Source organism: Peromyscus californicus, unplaced genomic scaffold, assembly GCF_007827085.1.
Source record: "Peromyscus californicus insignis strain IS unplaced genomic scaffold, ASM782708v3 Scaffold_14__1_contigs__length_90479793_seg_1, whole genome shotgun sequence".
Lineage (NCBI taxonomy): Eukaryota > Metazoa > Chordata > Mammalia > Rodentia > Cricetidae > Peromyscus > Peromyscus californicus.
The window spans coordinates 7,788,665-7,806,500 of NW_026294435.1; the positions used below are offsets into that span (position 1 = coordinate 7,788,665).

General features: G+C 42.7%; 1 protein-coding gene across 2 annotated transcripts in view; it reads right to left on the reverse strand.

Annotated features, from left to right (window-relative positions):
• Cdh20 (cadherin 20) overlaps positions 1–17,836 on the reverse strand; it is a 252,321-nt gene that overhangs the window by 53,325 nt on the left and 181,160 nt on the right. For both annotated transcript variants that reach the window (XM_052736503.1, XM_052736504.1), the window contains exons 2-5: positions 15,717–16,112; positions 5,400–5,694; positions 4,782–4,901; positions 2,291–2,458 (exon numbers count right to left, since the gene is read on the reverse strand). In XM_052736503.1, the coding sequence (XP_052592463.1) occupies positions 2,291–2,458; positions 4,782–4,901; positions 5,400–5,694; positions 15,717–15,962 (829 nt within the window). In that variant the 5' untranslated portion in view covers positions 15,963–16,112. The remainder of the gene's footprint in view (positions 1–2,290; positions 2,459–4,781; positions 4,902–5,399; positions 5,695–15,716; positions 16,113–17,836) is intronic.

The following is a 17,836-nucleotide window of genomic DNA, read 5'->3' on the forward strand; positions in this document are numbered from 1 at the left end:
GATATATATCTTCTTTTATATTGTAACTATAATTCTTACTCGATAATTATTTTGTTATATGTAATATTACTATGTTAAAGTTAAAACATTCCTTTTTGAAAAAGAAAAAAAGGTGAAGTGCTGTGGATATTGCTCTATATAAATAAAGCACTGATTGGCCAGTGACCAGGCAGGAAGTATAGGCAGGACAAGGAGAGAGGAGAATTGAGGAAGGAGGAAGGAAGGGAGACTGGCTGGAGCCACCACCAAGACAAGGAAGATGTAAAGTACCAGTAAGCCACGAGCCACGTGGCAAAGTAAAGATTAATAGAAATGGGCTGAATATAAGAGTGAGAGCTAGACAATGATAGACTTGAGCTAATGGCCAAGCATTTAAATAATGTTAAGAGTCTGTGTGTTTATTTTATAAGTGGGCTCTGTGACTGGCGGGACTTGGCGGTGGGAGCTGGAGAGAAATTCTCCAGCTACACTATTCAGCTAATAGTCTGGCTTCATTCTGTTTGTAGTTTAGGGGTGTGTGTGTGTGTGTGTGTGTGTGTGTGTGTGTGTGTGTGTGTGTGTGTGTGTGTATGTGTGTGTGTGTGTATGTGTGTGTGTGTGTGTGTGTGTGCGCGCGCACATGGTCTTGTGTGCATGTGTGTATACTTGCATGTGGACACCAGAAGTAAACCTTATGTGTTGTTCCTTGGGTGTCTTCCATCTTATTTTGAGAGAGGGCTCCTCACTGGCCTTCAATTTGCCAAGTCTGTTAGGGTTGACCGGGGAATCTCAAGGATCTACTCTTTCCTGACCTCCTAGCTCGGGGGTTACAAACGGGCACCAGCATTCCTGGCGTGTGATTCTGGGGATTGAACTTGGGTCCTCATGCTTGCAGAACAAGCTCTTGAATGGCTGAGCTATTTCCTTAGCTCCATTTTTGCTTGCTTCCCCTTTCCTGGGTAAGTGTTCAACCTGGAATTGTGTCTGCTGTTTTGGCTTCTCCAGTTTCCTCCCTCCAGGCACTCACTTTTCACAGTGACATTTCCATTCCTTAAGGACATTCCCCCGGAGAGTTTTGTTGTCACTTCATATTCAAATCTGAGTTTGTCTCCCTGCCTGCCCTAGTTCCATTGTGCACCCTCTCTTCTGTCAGCGGTATGGTCCTGTCCCCACCACCCAGAGGAAGAAGGTTGTTGTCTCTGGTCTCTCACTCAACCCTCAGCTGTGGTTCCTCCAGCCAGGAGGCTGAGAGTCAGGAGTCCATGTTTCTTATTTTTTCCACACACACACACACACACTCTCTCTCTCTCTCTCTCTCTCTCTCTCTCTCTCTCTCTCTCTCTCTCTCTCTCTCTCTCTCTCTCTTCTTGCATCCATTCAGCTTTCCACCGATATGACCTCTGATACAGCAATGGTTTTGTTGGCTTTGCATCCCTACATGGTGTGTCAAATGGACAGTGCTTGAATGAATGTGGCTTCTTCATCTTGGTGTGTTTCCTTCTCTGCCAGTGTAAATCCTTTCTCTTAGTCTTCTGTTTAAGTCTCTTTACCCTGTGAAACCTTCGTTTTCACTTGTTGAGAACAAGAAGCCAACTCATGTGCATTTCACAAACTGTTCCCTGATACCTCAGTTTTTCCAGGTTGTAGGGTGAGTCAACATAGGGATCTACTTAACTTGCACCATTTATGAACCCCCAAGTGCCACACCAAACACTCCTCCTCATTGGTTTTTCCTCTATGAACAGGACATGGGCTCCTTGGGTGGGTTTTGAACTTGAGAGGCAGGGGTTAGTACCTTGTGTCCCCATGCCTCGTGTCCTCACAGATCATGTGCTACTTGGCTCCTACTTGTATATTGCTTGGTTAATGTGGTCAGATGGTGGCCTAGTCAGCTCCAGCTCTGGCTCTTTCAGGAAATGTGTTCTGAACTCATTGCCATTCAGACAACTATCTTCTTGAAATTGAGCTCTTGATGGAGCTTCAGTGGTTAAAAACAAATACTACACATGATGATGATTCGTGGCCCATGAAAGTTTAACCCTATTTGAAAAATCTCAGTCTTAGTATTCAATTTTGTGCAGGTGGGTAATGTGGCTATCAGGTTAAAAAATGGGGGGAAAACGTCTAAAAAGATTTAACAGCGATGAAATAGTGAAAAGGGGGTTGAAAAGCATTGATTCAGTGCTAGGAAGATGGTTGTGGTGCAGGAAGGTATAAACAAAGGACTTTTAATACAAACTGACCTTAAACCTGAACCTCTGTAAAAGGTGGGTCCCTCTGGTCTGACAGCCATGCTGTGGTTGGTACTTACTCTGGGGAAATCGGGGTGGGTTATCATTGACATCTGAGAGGGTGATGTTGACCGTTGTGGTCCCAGCTAATCCTCCAAGCTGCCCTCCCATATCCTTGGCTTGGATAATCACTTCATAGTATTCTTTGGCTTCTCTGTCCATGTTCATGAGTGCTGTTCTGATTACACCTGCAGAACAGGAATTGTTTTAAAAAGCAAAACCACACAGCTAGTTTTCTGAGGATTCATCCATAGTTGTTTCCCTTGTGTACTATAAATACCTAACACCGAGAAGCACATCGCCTGTTTTTATGAAACTTATGATTTTAATCCCAGCTTCAGAAAGGCACCCTGTGAAACAAAGGACCACGACATAGACACCCATCAGGAAGGTCCCAGAGGCTGCGTCCTTGGCAACATTACTGAGGCAGAACAGGAGGTGGCAGCAGTGGTTTTTTTTTTTTTTTTTTTTACAGATAACAAGTCTTACAGGACTTGCAGTCTATGGCAACTGGACTGTAGTCTTTCCCTGGGCTTTGAGTACAGAAAACAAAGCTACGTGTGTCTACAAATCTGTGGTTTTAGATAATCCCCTGGCTCCTTCTGCCTTTAGCCCTAGAGCCCGTGTAGTGTGAATGACTCTTAGATACTGGCTCCTAGTATGATTTCCCTGCTTCCCCTCTGCCTGGAGTAGGGATGAAACTTGATTAGACTTCCCTTTTATTTACATTCCCTGTATTGTTTTCTTCTGCTTACTTCTGTGCCTTACTGAGTTCCTTAAGCACAGAGGGCCAGAAAGACTCAATGCGTGCTGTTTATTTTTACCATGCATGAAAGATTAACTTTCCCATACAGTTCAGAGCAGAAGCAGCATGGAGGGGTGGGGACGGGATTTCATTTAAGAAGAGGGGTCTAAACCAGATGCATAGAAATATAGGATTCTGATCCTGCCAGGGATGTGCAGAGTTTTATCTCCTGTTTAAACCTTCAGCTTAGAAACTCTGGCTTTCACACAGGTGAGGGGAAGGTTTAGGATATGGCCTGTGGTTAAAGGGCATTCTGCATGGAAAGGGAAGCATGTAGGGACAGAGCCTGCCTGAGTTCCCTCCTATGATATATGAGGGGCAATCACTGATACTATTCTGAAATGAAATGTGCTGCATTTTTTTCTTGTACATGCCTCTTGGCCAAAGCAATGACAATCTTTTCATGTATTTTTGACCTTACCAGTACAGATGCCCCTCACGGGCATTGTCAGAATAATGTAAAATACTTCTGAGGATATCGAGGACATGCGACCCTGTTCCTGCCTGGGGTTTTTTCCCTGCGGGCATCCCTTCATTCTTCCTCCCCTTCCGCATTGGTAGAGTCATTGAAGTTTCTGTTTTATAGACATCTCTAACTTGATCTTTTCTTTTCCCTCCCCACTAATTTACAGTCTCTCGCGTTTTACCTTTATGATACCATTTTCTGAATGTCTGGCTAACTTGAGGTTGTATAGAAAAAAATTCTATCAGGTTAGTAATAATAGAGATGTATTTCTCTTCTTTCAAATAAAGAGGTGACCTTGGCTGTTCACCAGTGAGTTTACCTCTGTGGTTGTTTCTTTGCTCAGGTTCCTTCCCTTAGGTCTGTTTTCCCTCTGTAAAGTGGGAGCAATAATCCTTCCTTTTTTACTTGGGAGGTTAAAAATGGTTGTGTTTATGAAAGTGCTTGGAGAAGGAGAATCCTGGCACAAATGTAAGACAACAATGATGCAGTAGTTATTCTGCCCAATACAGACACTAGAGTGATTTCCCTCAGTGGGAGAAAACAAATGAGCCCTGTGGTCAAAGTTCCTTGAAACAAGCAAAGCCCCCAGGCTTCAGTCTCTCCTTCTCTGCCATGCTGCTGTTTCTCAGTTCTGTTCTCTTTGCCATCCCCCCTTGTTAGAGCAACAACCATGAGGCTCTTCCTTTCTAGGGCCATATCCATGTGCTGTTGCCTGCTTCATCAAAACCCACCTGCTCAGCAGCCATTCACTCTGGCCTTGCATTTTGCTTAGCAAGGGTTGGCTCAGCAGAGATAACATCAGGGGTGATGATTAGCACTTAACTTTCCAATTTCCTCATCTGAATGAATCCTGATGGTCAGCTGAATGATTGCCCAGAAGGCTCTGTGATTCTAGCTGTGGAGCAAGCCCAGGTGAATGTGGCAATCTTCTTTGATCTTGTTGGAGTTATAGAAGACCTTAAACCTTGGTAAATAAATATAGACAAGGGAGTTTTGGGGAGGAGGCGAGGAGACTGTCTCTGTAGGCAGGGCTTTGGTGTTTCTCAGCAACACATGCACACTGTCTCACCCTGCTGGTAGTTATAATGTGCTCTCCTAATCCTAAAGATTATGTCAGTCTTTTCTGTGTAATATACTCCCTGGAGAGTCCTTGGTCAGAAGAGTTGAGTCTGTCCTAAATAGGAAACACAAGGATTATTGAATAAGCAATCACCTCTGACTTGACACTTGTACTGTGTACCTGTTTTGGAGTCCACAGAAAAATATGGCTGGCCCTGGAGAATGCTGTACACTACCCGGGCACTGTTCCCATAGGTTGGATCATCAGCATCTGTGGCTGTCACTTGGATAACAGAGGTACCTAAGGGAGAGAAGTGGGAGAAACCTGTTCAAGTGTAGTTATAAAGAGCTGGTTTATAATCCTGAACCATCAAACTTAAAACATTTTGCAGAGTTCCCTTTCTAAATCAAGCTTTGTTAACCCCTATCTTGTTACTTAATGGGGATGATAGTTATTTGTGCTTGAATTCTTAGTAACCAGTAAAAGCAACATTGCCTATGTGGTCCTCTTTGTTTATTGGTAACAGCCAGTATTTACCCTTAACAATCAAATATATTCCATCAACCATCTAATTCATAGTTTATTCTTAAGGAATCAGAACTGGAAGACACTGGAAGATTTATTATTGCTTAATGTGGCTGCTTCCAGTATCTACATAGCTTCCTACCTGCTGAAGGACTTGGTGGTTATTTTGGCTTCGCTTTTATGACTTGTGCACATTTTCTCCTCTATGTACATAGTAGGAACTCCTACAGTGTTATCTACTGTTTGTGAAAAATCAGCGCATCCCCAGCTTACCTACTGGTGACATTTCTGGCACAGTGGCAATGTAAGGTCCGTCCAGGAACTTGGGCTCATTGTCATTGATATCTTGAATTTTGATGATGAACTCTGACTCTGGCTCCATTGGCCGACCTGTCCGCCTATCTAGGGCTTGAGCCCTTAAAGTGTATTGGGCTCTTTCCTCTCGGTCCAGCCTCTGAATGGCATGGATGTCCCCAGTGGTGTCGTCAATAGTAAACACAATGCCTGCTCCTTCTCCTGAAAGGATGTATTTGATGGATCCATCTCCTCTGTCCATATCTGAATGAAGCTGGGGACAAAAGCATTGAAATATCATTATGGATATGCATAGGTGTTGGGAATAAATTGAGTTTCACTTTTGTACAGACTTAAGACTCCCTTTACATAGGAATGTTCTTTCCACTTCAGTGTTTAGAAAATCTTTCTGTAAACAACTATCATGCTTTAAAATGATGAGTAAAGAGAAATACAGAAAGTTTTCTATGTCCTATTCAGTATCTTGATCTTAATTCTTTAAAATCCTTGCGAAACATAGAAGACACCCATAGAAATAGGATCAAGTTTAAGGAGAAAGCTTGTCCCTTCATTCAAGGAAAAGAAAAGGCAAAGGACAAGTCTAAATATTTTAAAGTTAAAAATAAGTGGTGGCACAAGCCTAGAGGCAGACAGATCTCTTGAGTTCAAGGCCAGTCTGGTCTACAGAGTGAGTTGTAGGGCAGCCAGGGCTACACAGAGAAACCCTGTCTCAAAAAACTAACTAAATAACTAACTAATAGGTTAGGTTGGTTTCTGGAATGTCATAAATTTTATGACAGTTCAAATTGGCTTGAAAGATGATGAAATGACTCATTATAGGGCTGAGACCAGGGACCACAAGATGCCTGATGATTTACATTTGATTCCTGGGACTCCATGATGGAAGGAGAGAACTGACTCCAAAAATTGTCCTTTGACTTCTGTACATGTGCCCATGCATGTAAACACACACACACACACACACACACACACACACACACACACACACACACACACTAAATAAATATAATAAAAATTGAAAGATAAAGGCCATTATATATAGGAAATAGAATGTGAAGTTCACAGACTCCTGTGAAGCTTCAAATTCTGAGACCCCCAACTTCCTAGTTTCCTATTTAAGACTATGTTTGCTTATGATTCAGGTGTCAAGTGAGCTTAAATGCTGATTGTGTGTGTGTGTGTGTGTGTGTGTGTGTGTGTGTGTGTGTGTGTGTGTGTTTTACAACAGTGTCTCTCTTTTTTGGTAGGACTCATTCTTGGATTCAATTGATTCACTAAGATCTATGTGTGGATGGCTGAGTTAGAGACTTGTTTGTCTGCTCACCTGATTGTATTTTTCTCAGATTGTTTTTTTAAAAATTATTTTATTTTTATGTGCATGAGTGTTTCGCCTATGTGTATGTCTCTGCACTACTTACGTGCCTGGTGCCTGCAAAGGCCAGAAGAGAGTATCAGACCTGTTAGACCTGGAGTTGCAGAGAGTTGTGAGCCACTGTGTGTGCTAAGAATCCAACCAGGGGCTGCTGGAAGAGCAGCTGCTCTTCTTAACCACTGAGCCATCTTTCTGGCCCCATCTTCTCACATTTCTCCAAAGAAATCTGGGAGCACCATTTTACCTCTGCCTAGAAACACATCTGTCTTGATAATTGCACATAATGTGTATGGACAGCAAAAGTGCTTAGATTTTGTGTTAACTGTTGGCCTCTCTCAAAAGAATCAGCAAATCATTGTTTAGTGAGCACCACTGACTCCACTGCTGTCTATGTTTTCAGCACGTGTATACTTCAGCACCAAAGATTAAATCATAAAATAGACAAGTGTTAGGCTTAATGCTGCAAGCCCAATGTGTCTGATCTGAATATGGTCTATGTCAGTTATCATGATAAGTGTCCTTGTCATGAGTAAATACACTGTCTCTAACCCTTAATTTTCTCATATTATAAATGGAGAATAGCATTAATTCTAAGGGTTCCTGGGATCATTAGAAATTAATGTATGTAAAATACAAGCACTGGTCCTTTCCCCTTTCCCATAGTAGGAAAGCTAAAATGCGGCCAATTATGGTGATGACATACGTGCTGAAAGGGATATTAGAAGGATATTAACATACCCAGTTCTCTTCTGCGACCTTCAAGCCTCCAGGAGAAAACCTAGCTAGAGCTAGAGAACTTGTTGTTATGCAGATCCCATTGGCCAGGGCCCCTGAAGCTTTGGAGGGGCCCTGGCCCCCACCCCTCCGAAGATTAATGTGTAGGGACACTCAGGAAACACCTGAAAGTGTCATCACAGCCTCCTCAGACAGGGATGGCTTTAGAGGTTGGGACTGTTTTGGAACTAATCTCAAACTTAGTTCTGGCCAAGTCATACTGCCTAGGGAATGAAGCTGTGCCTTATCTACAGAAGGGAAATAGGAGAATAAAATCACCCCAAAAATAGCTTTGGATTGCTTTCTGCTTAAAAGTATTCTATATAGGATATGACAGTCTCACATTTCTTTATTCTATATACACTATTATCACGAAAATCTTCTATTTATGCAGTTTAAAGAGTAAGGGGAAAATGTCCAGCACTTATTGTGTAGAAGTAAAAGACGTTTAGTTTGGAACTGGGCACAAAGAAATGAAGATCACTCCCTTTGGAGCTGTGCTCCTCAGCACCACGGAACTGGGTGGAGAAAGACAAAAAGTTCAGGGGTTTCTTAAATCATGAGATTAAAAACACTGATATGTATATTTCCGTGTATAACTGTAAGGCACGTGGCATTTGACCTGCAATAAAACAGGTTAAGGAATGACAAGTTATAATGGACACAGAGCTTGACACATTAAGCACAGTTGATGCCATGACAGGCCAAGTGTAAGTGGCCCGCTTGAGAGTAGGCTTAATAAACAACAGAAACCAAAGCTAGCACTGCTGAGAGGCAACCATGCTTCCTAAGGTTGATGAGGCTGGTTAGGGTGAAATGGGATCAGTGCTGAAGCTCACAACCCTTCTCTTGCTTCCCTCTACATGAGAAGATACTGAGGAGCCTTTGGAGACAGTTTTCTGGAGGTGAAGGCTATGTAATCATTGTGGTGTCTGTTGTGGTGTACAGGATCAGGCTCCAGCTTTTGCAGGAACCTAATGTTACCTTTTATTTTAAGGGATGGCATCTTTCAGGTGCTTCTGAGTGTGTCTACAGGTTTTTAAGGTGTCCTGGTTCGTTTTGTTGTCAACTTGACACTCTGAGAAGAGTGAACTTCAGTTGAAGAATTGCCCCCATCAGATAGCCTGTGGGCATATCTCGGGAGTGGGGGGGGCATTTTTTTGATTGCTGATTCTTGAAGAATGGCCCAGCCAACCACTTGTGGTCCCATCCCTTGGTGGTGGTGGCCCTGGGCTATATAAGAAAAGTAGTGGAACTTGAACCGGAGAAGAAGCTTGTAAGCAGCATTCCTCCATGGTTAATGCCTTTGCTCCTTCTTGAGTTTCTGCCTTGACTTCCCACAGTGAAGGATGTTATGGAATACATTTTCCTCCTCTAATTCTTTTGGTCAGAGTGGTTTATCATAGCAACAGAAAGCAGACTAGAACCTAAGGGGGAGGGGAGTAGGGCTCCTATAGCAAAGTAGGAAGGGCCTTTCATGCACAGAAAGCATATTAGCTATGAAAGTGGATTACACAGATCTGATTTCTGAGGAATATAATTGTATGTCTCCAGGATCCTCTCAGGAAACAAGTCCTCTACCAGTTAGTTGTTTTAATAGCAATGAAGGTAGAGGGAACATTGGGATACCAGATTTACAGATTCTGGGAAATACCCAGGGAATCTTCTGGCAGGGACAACAGGTTAGGGGAAGAAGTTAGGAAATTTTGGCCTCTAAATGTGGGAGGCCCCTTTTCAGACTGGGCCTGAAAGTCTCTGAGAAACATTACTGCTTAAATATGGTTTCAGGAGTTTGGATGAGTCCTTCCAGGAGCTACCTCCTCTGAGACAGAGAGTCGTGGGGAGTGTTAGTATTCCTGAGGGGGCCAGATAAGGATGAGAGTTTGAAAAAGCCTCCAAGCTAGATCAAGTGATGGTGAAATAAGGGAACAAGTCTCGTGTCCTCTAGCCTCCTGCCTTCCCTTTGGTACAATCCAGCTCTGTCACAGAGTGGAGCTTGGACAGGTGGCTATTGAGGTGAGGGACACCTTAAGGAGCTTGAAGTCAATAAAGAAATGTACATGGAACATTTGGGTTTGTGAGCCATAGAATACCCATTTGGTTGTAAAAGCTGCAAAAGAGGATAGGAAAGGTTCTTTTCTAAAGCACTTAGAAAATTGGTATTAAAATGTTTTACCTTTATACATATTTATTCCAGCTAATGCTAAGTGAACTCCAGCTACAGCACTTAAGTACATTCTGGGAAGACATCTTTCCCTTAGAAATCTTCTAGACAGATAAATGGATATCTCTTATACTCACAAATCTAGTCTGTAAGATCTTAGCCAAAATAAAAGTGAATGCTGGGAAGTATGTGTACATGGAAATAAAAACTCAGTTGATTTAGGATTTGGGGAACAGGTGGTTTTCACACCCTTTGCCAGTGAAGTTTCTGAGTGCTCAGTGATGTTCTGGAAAGGCACTGAGTGCTTCTAATTGTGGTTACACCGTGGCCTTGCAATCCTTAGTCTCTGTATGACTGACTACAGGTCTGTGCCCAAGCAGATCTCTCCGTACCCACTCCTCACGTGTGTCAATAGAATCTAGCTTTAACTCCACACTGCTACGTTCCTGAGAACCCTGGTGTGGGTTTTACAAGGTCATACCAATTAAAGCTGATCATTGTTGCCATATTCCTTCCTGAAATAAGCAAATACTCTGGCATTCTCTCTAAACACATTTTCCAGGGCTTTAGGTGACAAGCTGACTGTCTCTTGTGTAAAGAGAATGAAAGATGGATGGATTCTCTTTCAAAAGAAAGTAGAGGGGGAAAGTACATGGATGAGTGAATAAGTGTCTGTGTGGAGAGTGATGGTCTGGTACGGGGTAAACCCCAGTGTGCTGACTGGGACCGGTGACTGAGGAGGCATGTGAATGTGTCCTGGGTTGAGCGTGCTTACTCTTAGAGGTTGTTGCATGTTTACATCTGCCCAACATCAGTGAGCATTTTGAGTAAGCAAGTCTTTAGGTTCCTAATACTACTGCACTTGTCTGGGTGTTGCCATGGATAAATTTCAAGTCACTGCCAACTATTTTCAGAGCATTGGGAAAGAAAACCCATGACTGTGGGGCAAGACTGAGGGTATGGAGAGCTGTGCTTTCCTTCCTCCAGTGTAACCTGGCTGGTTAAGAGAACCTAGTCCCCTATGCCTAGTTCCTTAGGTTGTATTTACCCCACAGCCTTGTTATAACGGTCTGTCCGCTTCATGTGAATGTGGCTGAAAGCGCTAGGGTGGTCCACTACAATAGTAATTGACATGTTCCTTCTGCACTGTCGTTTTGGCTGCTTTTGTTCTGGGTCTGGGAGGCGATATAGAAAATATTGGAAAGTAACACCACTATTTCTGTCTTTTAAAAGAGGCAAGACAACCCTAAATTATATGAGAGTATAACATAATTACCAGATATTAGTATGCTATTTTCTTAAATGTATTTTAGTAATAACCACAGTTACTTACTGTTTTGCAACTATCAAGGAGCTGGATGTCTTCAGCACTCTGAATAGACTGAAGAAATGTTCATGATGTAAACAGTTTTTAGGGTGGACCCTGTGCAATTTGAATGCTACTTAAGAGAGGTAGCCATAGGATATGTATGCCTGTCAGGACAGTAGTGTGAACACACACCTGGCCTGAGTGTTAAGTGATGGGTGGAGGCCCGAAGAAAACACATCTTGGCCCTGTGTGAGAGGGTCTGATGAAGAGGATATTGCTGAATCATATGTTGATTCAGAAGGTTGGCATACTGAAGCAGGTGCTTTCAAAAGTAAAATGACCCCAGAGGAATCATTCCCCAGGGAAACTAGGTGGCACCTGCGCAGTTAATCTGATCTTGAGGAACAGAGAATCGTGGTAATGCAGAGATAGAGAGGAAGAAGTGAATCCGAGAGAAACTGGCAAAGAGATACTGACGGGATATCTGTGGTGACTAACTGTGCAGAAAGGACAGAGAAGATAAAGGAGGACCTGGAGGCCGGGCAGTTTGCAGCAGCATTAGGCATGCCTTAGGAGGTGCTGCGTTCTCAGAATGAACTCTGTGGCACTACTGTTACTATTGAGCACTCCAAAATCACAATGAGGAAATCTCAGAGTACTGTGCTAAGCACTCTATGTGCATCAGTTTCGGCAATCCTTACCATACCATGAGGCGGTCACTTGTTTACCCACTCACTAACCATCTTTTTAGCTTCCTTTTGTGTGTCAAGTGACAATTTTAGTGCTGAGAACAAAAGGAGAGCAATGTTCTTGCCTTCATGGAGCTTCTAGTCTAGTCTAGGCCTCAGATACCAAACATGTAACTCAAAAATACTGGAGGCTGTGATTATTGCTGTGGAACAAGCATTGGTGAGAGACTTAAAAACCATTTGTTATTTTATGTGTGCATATGCCTGCCTCAGTGCCTGAATAGGTATCCGATCTCCCAGAGCTGGAGTTACTGGTGGCTGTGAGCCATCTCCTATGGGTACTAGGAATGGAACTTGGATCCTCTGGGAAGAGCAACAAGAGCTCTTAAACACTGAGCCATCTCCCAGCCACAGGTGGTGATAGACTCTCACTTAGGGTTCGGCCCTAGAGAGGGGCCCAGGAAAGCTTAGGTTCAAAATGAGCAGACAGAGGAAGAGGCACCCACTGTGGAAAAAGACCACTTAGGGTTCTGCCCTTGAGAGGGGCCCAGGAAAGCTTAGGTTCAAAATGAGCAGACAGAGGAAGAGGCACCCACTATGGAAGAAGCCAGGGGAATTCCATTTCACTGTAGGGGAACCATCCAGAAATACCTTGCAAATTGTGGGAACTGTGAAAGGCCATGTTTCTGGAACATAAGAACCAGACAGAGAGTAGCATGAACATGGAAGGACCCCAGAGGCAGGTGGGTCAGTGAGCTACAGGGGAACACATGGAAGGCCTCCTTCCACCTCAATGCAGAGACATGGACGAGACTTAAGTTGAGTGGTGGGGATATAATCGGATTGCCTTTTTACAAAGGTCACATGTGGAGAATATGTTGAAATGTGGGTAGACGTGAGGAGAGTGGCTGGGAAACTAGGCAGGAATTTACTTAGGTGAAAGATAATGGTGGAAGTACAGACTGGAGAGATGAAAGGTTTGGGATTTATTTTGGCACAGGAACAACAGCATTTTAGGTGGAGAGAATGCAAAGTGTTGAGAAAGAAAAAGAAGCTATTAAATAGTTGTTGTGTGTGCATGTGTTTATATGTATAATGTTTATGTATATGTGTGCACATGCACATGTGTATGAATGTGGGCATGCATATACCATGGTGTGATGTAGTAGGGTCAGAGGAAAACCTCTCTTTTGTGTTTTGTGTTTGAGACAAAGACTCTTCTATGTTGTTGGCCACTATATATGCTAGGACAGCTAGCTGGCCCACACGTTGTCTGGAAGTCTCCTGCTCTACCTCCCATCTGATGTAGGGACATTGGGATTACAGATGTACTTCACTGGATTTACATGGGTTCTGGGGATTCAAGCTAAGGTCTTCCCACTTGCATAGTAGACACTTCAACCACTGAGCCACTTCTCCAGCCAGACTATTAGGTCTTCCTTGCTAAAACAGGAGGCTGGCAATGCTGAGACAAGAAAGATTGGGGAAGGGGGATTTGAAAGAGTAAGAGTTTCTTATGAGACATAACACATTTGGGCCCATGTATCATAGACATGAAGGTACCACATATTCCCTAGGGTTTATGAATCCAAGGCATTTAGCATCTTAGAAAGAGATGGAGGTTTTATATTTATTGACCTAGAGATGGTGGTTAAAACTATAGGCGTGAAACTGGAGAGAGCACCAGGAGTTAAGAGCACTTGTTGGTTTTGTAGAGTACACAGGTTCAGTTTTCAGCACCCCATAGATAGCTCACAACCTCTTGTAACTCCAGTTTCAGGGTATCTGGTGCCCTTTTCTGGTCTCTGTGGGCACTGCACATGTACAGTACACATGAATACATTCAGGCACATAGTTGTCTTATCTACACAAAATAAAAACAAGTAAATCTTGAGGGGCATTGAGCTTTGCACTTGCAACTATTTCATAATCTCAATCCAGAGTAAGGGAGCAATTAAAGGAAAAGATGTGTTTGAATGCATTGAAATAAACTTTGAAAGAGAGAAAAAGAACAGTGCACAAGCAAGCCCAGCAAGTCTGCTAGGAGTCATGTATGGGCAGACAGGGGATGAGGTGAAGCAGATCAGCTCACTAGTGATGGTGTCAGCTGGCACAAGGCCAACAGTTGAACCTAAACTAAAGAAAGAAACCAGCTTTGTGATGGACATTGGCACTGCGATCGTTCAGAAGGAGGTCAGCAGTGCCCAAGGCTGTGACTGGGAATTTTCTTAAAATGATGTCACTGAGCAATCAGTACAGAAGTTCTGAGCATTAGTGGAAACATCTTCATGACTGTGGTGGAGAGAGGGCTCGGTACCTGGATTAAGAAGGGACCAGCAGGGGCTGGAGAGGTGCCTCAGCAGGTAAAGGTGCTTACCAATTTTGCAGAGGACCTGAGTTTCGTTCTCAGACAACTGGCTCTAACTCCAGTTGCAGGGGGCCCAATGTTCTCTCTGGCCTCAGCAGTCATTGCACTCAGACATGCTCATGTATGGGTGTGTGTGCGTGCACACACATACTCTCTGTCACACACACAATCTTAAACATTAAAAAAAATAAGGGAGCAGTTGGTAGATAACTATTGACACTGTTGAGTTCTCTGGTTCACAAGGCTCCTTGGAAGCTCTTAGCAGGACTGAGCATGGAACCACATGGTTTGTGTCTTATGCTACTACACATTCCCTAGGATTCATGAATCCAAGGCTTTTAGTGTTTTAGAGAGAGATAGAGATTTTATATTTATTGACCTAGAGATGGTGGTTAAAACCACAGGCATGAGACATATGTTGGAAACATATGCATATAGCTTTGGTGCTAAACAAGTGTTTAAGTTATCATCTGAATGAATTATTTATTTTCTAATTAATTTCTTGTCTCCCACTCTCTCTCCCTTGGTTGATTTCATAAGATGGTTTCTGATTAACATCCAAATAAGGCAAACAGGAGAGAAAGCCCGGATTAAAAAATGAAATGATGATAGACAAATTAAGGAGCTTTGAATATATAGTTTATAAATATATTAATTGATTGTCTCCAACTAACTCCAAAGCAGTCATATTAGGAAATTTTGAAGGAAAGATGTTTTATCCTTTTGTTGTTGATTTTCATTAAACTTAGGTCTCAAGTTAGACCTATAGAAATGCTTTAGGAACACATGCACAGGCACAGGCACACACACACACACACACACACACACACACACACACACACACAGCATGAACTTTTAACTTTTTCCATTGTGTTGCTCCCCGAAGGTTGCTGCCACCCCCGTTAAGGGTTGCATTGTTTTTGAAGGTCTGAGGCTTTTCCTACTAAAACATGGTTGTGTTTCTTCCCACTGAATAGAGGAGAGAGTCTTCTTTCTGACTTTGTCTCACAAAGCAAAGCTGTATTTTAGCTAGTGGTCAACTAATGTATATTGTTTGTTTTTGCTCTTTTGGGGGGCCTGCCACTCAGCTCCCAAATAAACCACACACAGAGTCTTATTACTTATAAAAGCCCAGACTTAGCTGGCCTTGTTTCTAACCAGCTTTTCTTTACCTAAATTATCACTTCTGTCTTTTGCCTCTTGGCTTTTTCCTTACTCTGTGGCTGGGTGGGTAGCTGGGTGGCTGGCCGCTGATGCTTTCCTCTTTCTCTGGCTACTTCTTTTCTCTTCTCCCAGATTTCTCCCTCTATATATTTTCTCTGCCTGCCAACTCTGCCTATCCTTTCTCCTGCCTTGCTATTGGCCAGTTCTTTATTATACCATCAGGTGTTTTAGAGAGGCACAGTAACACAGCTTCACAGAGTTAAACAAATGCAACATAAACAAAAGTAATACACCTTAAAATACACCAACAAATGTTCCATTAGCATTCTGGACCTCAGACATAGGCTAAGTGATCGTTCATATTCAATTCACATTAATATTCAATTTTGACACCAGATCTCCTGGTGAATTCTCTTTCTACCAGGCACATCTTACCTTGCCAACATATAAAGGGTCGGTCCCAGTATACTCTTCTAGCACAAAAAACTGATTCCAAACCCAGCTCCTCTTGCTTCGCTGATGTGACTGTGGCCTGTCTGAGAAGAGCGTTTCTAGTTCAACTCCTGGCATTGGAGTGCTGGAGAGAACGGTCGTTGTAAGGTCCATCAGTGCCCAGAAGTACAAGGACGTGCCAAGTCCAAGCCGGCTCTTTGCATTGCTCATTCTACCCGTAGTCCACATGGGCTTGCAGGAGTTCCACAAGTCAAGTAGGGCGGGAAGCACTGGGGTTGAGTATCTTCCAAATAACACAAGTCACACCACAGGTTGTTGGAAACTCATTGCTTCCCAAAGGAGGTCCCCATTCAAGTCAATCTGCTTGGAGCTCAAGTCCTGTCAAGTTAAAGGAAACACTGTCAGGGGATTCCTTCCTGGGGGCTGCTTGCAAGTTTTCCAGAAGTGGCAGCAAATGTTTGGTTTTCTGCTCAGTAAGTGAGCTGATTATCCCTTAAGAAATGTCTCCTTACAAGTAGTATTTTGACTATAAAAAGACAATGTATCTTGCTATAATCAGATCCAAACATTTGGATCTGGATTCTAAGACAATAAAACTAGTACACAAAAAAATCTTCTTCTCAACAGTAGCTTACCTTGATGGCTAGACTGTGTTATTGATTAGCTTGAAAAATTGTGTGTTCTTCAAAATATATATAATTAGAAAACTTCCTGAACTCTTCAGAATAGCATTCGCTTCTAAAATTTACATCTACCAGCTAACATTTCCATTAGCTCAACTGCTTTTCTTGGCTTATTAAAAATAGAAAAAAACTAGACTTCTTTTTCCATTGACAATTATCTTGTACCTATCCCTGTTATTGATTATGCTATGAATCTTGGGCTTCATTTATGAGCAGCCATGGACCACTTCTGACTTTAATCATTCTCTGAACTCATGAGAATCAAGTTTCTCACTCTACTGCTTCAGCTGTGAAGTGCTGATAGGGGCTGCTAGTGTGACCTTTCTGGGATGTGAATGGCCAGTTAATCGTTATATCCTTCACAGGGGACTTTAAAGTGCTATTAGTCATATGCCACCATGAGTAAGCTAACAGTTGATCTAATAGATTTCCTTTCCTGATCCGAAAGATTCATGTAGGCAAAGGAATGTTAACTTCTACCTGGCAAACAGATTTTCATCAGTCACACTGCTTCTGTGGCTATGGAGTCAGATTTAATCAGTGACCTCACTCCTGGACTGTGACCTCATCAACATTTTCTTCCCTTCCATGACTGGGTTTGATGAGATAGCATTGAACTCAGGCTACTCATCAGAGCAACAGAAGTGTTTTCTGTGGGCTTACTATTTCACTGCTAACTCAAAGAATCGCTACTGTGCCTTAGAACAAATGTTGGCACCTGAAGGTTTCAGATCAGTACAACAACTAAACAGTGATCCTTTTTCTGAAGGTGACTTAGAATGAATGCATTGATGCTAACTCAGGTCCCACCTTCCACCTGTCATCTTCATAACAGGGTTTAGCATTCTCTCTAATACTCACCACTGAGATGCACAAAAAGATTTAAAAATATCTTATAATAATTCATACAGTGTCATCTCAGTCTGTGAGAAGTTACATCAGTGAGAGCTGATGAAGAGGAAAAGTCTGAGGAAACTGGTTTTGTAACAGAACAGGGTAGCCGTGCCTCCTTTGAGTTCTGACTTTAAAGACAGACAGTGCCTTAAGGAAAACACAAGCTACGTGTGCCTTATTTGGCTGATTCATTTGTGGTACTGGTAGAAGGCGAGTTCCCAGATATAGCAGGTCCTTCTCTCTGTGGATTCAGCAACAGAAACCCAGATACTCTCCTTTTCTAGTTCCCGTTTAAGGGGAGTGTTTTAGAAGGAGGACTCTTAATATGGGAGCAACTTGATGGAAAAGATTGATGAGACCCAAATATGCTGTCTTGGGGAAATATAAGGTGAAGTATGGGGTATCACCCCACAAAACTGGTAGCCAGATCATCATGCTTGGCAAATCATAAAGAAAACATGTCTATGCATTATCTAGACAAAAGGTCACTCAGGATTTCCCCAAGAGCAACAGATTATCTCAGAC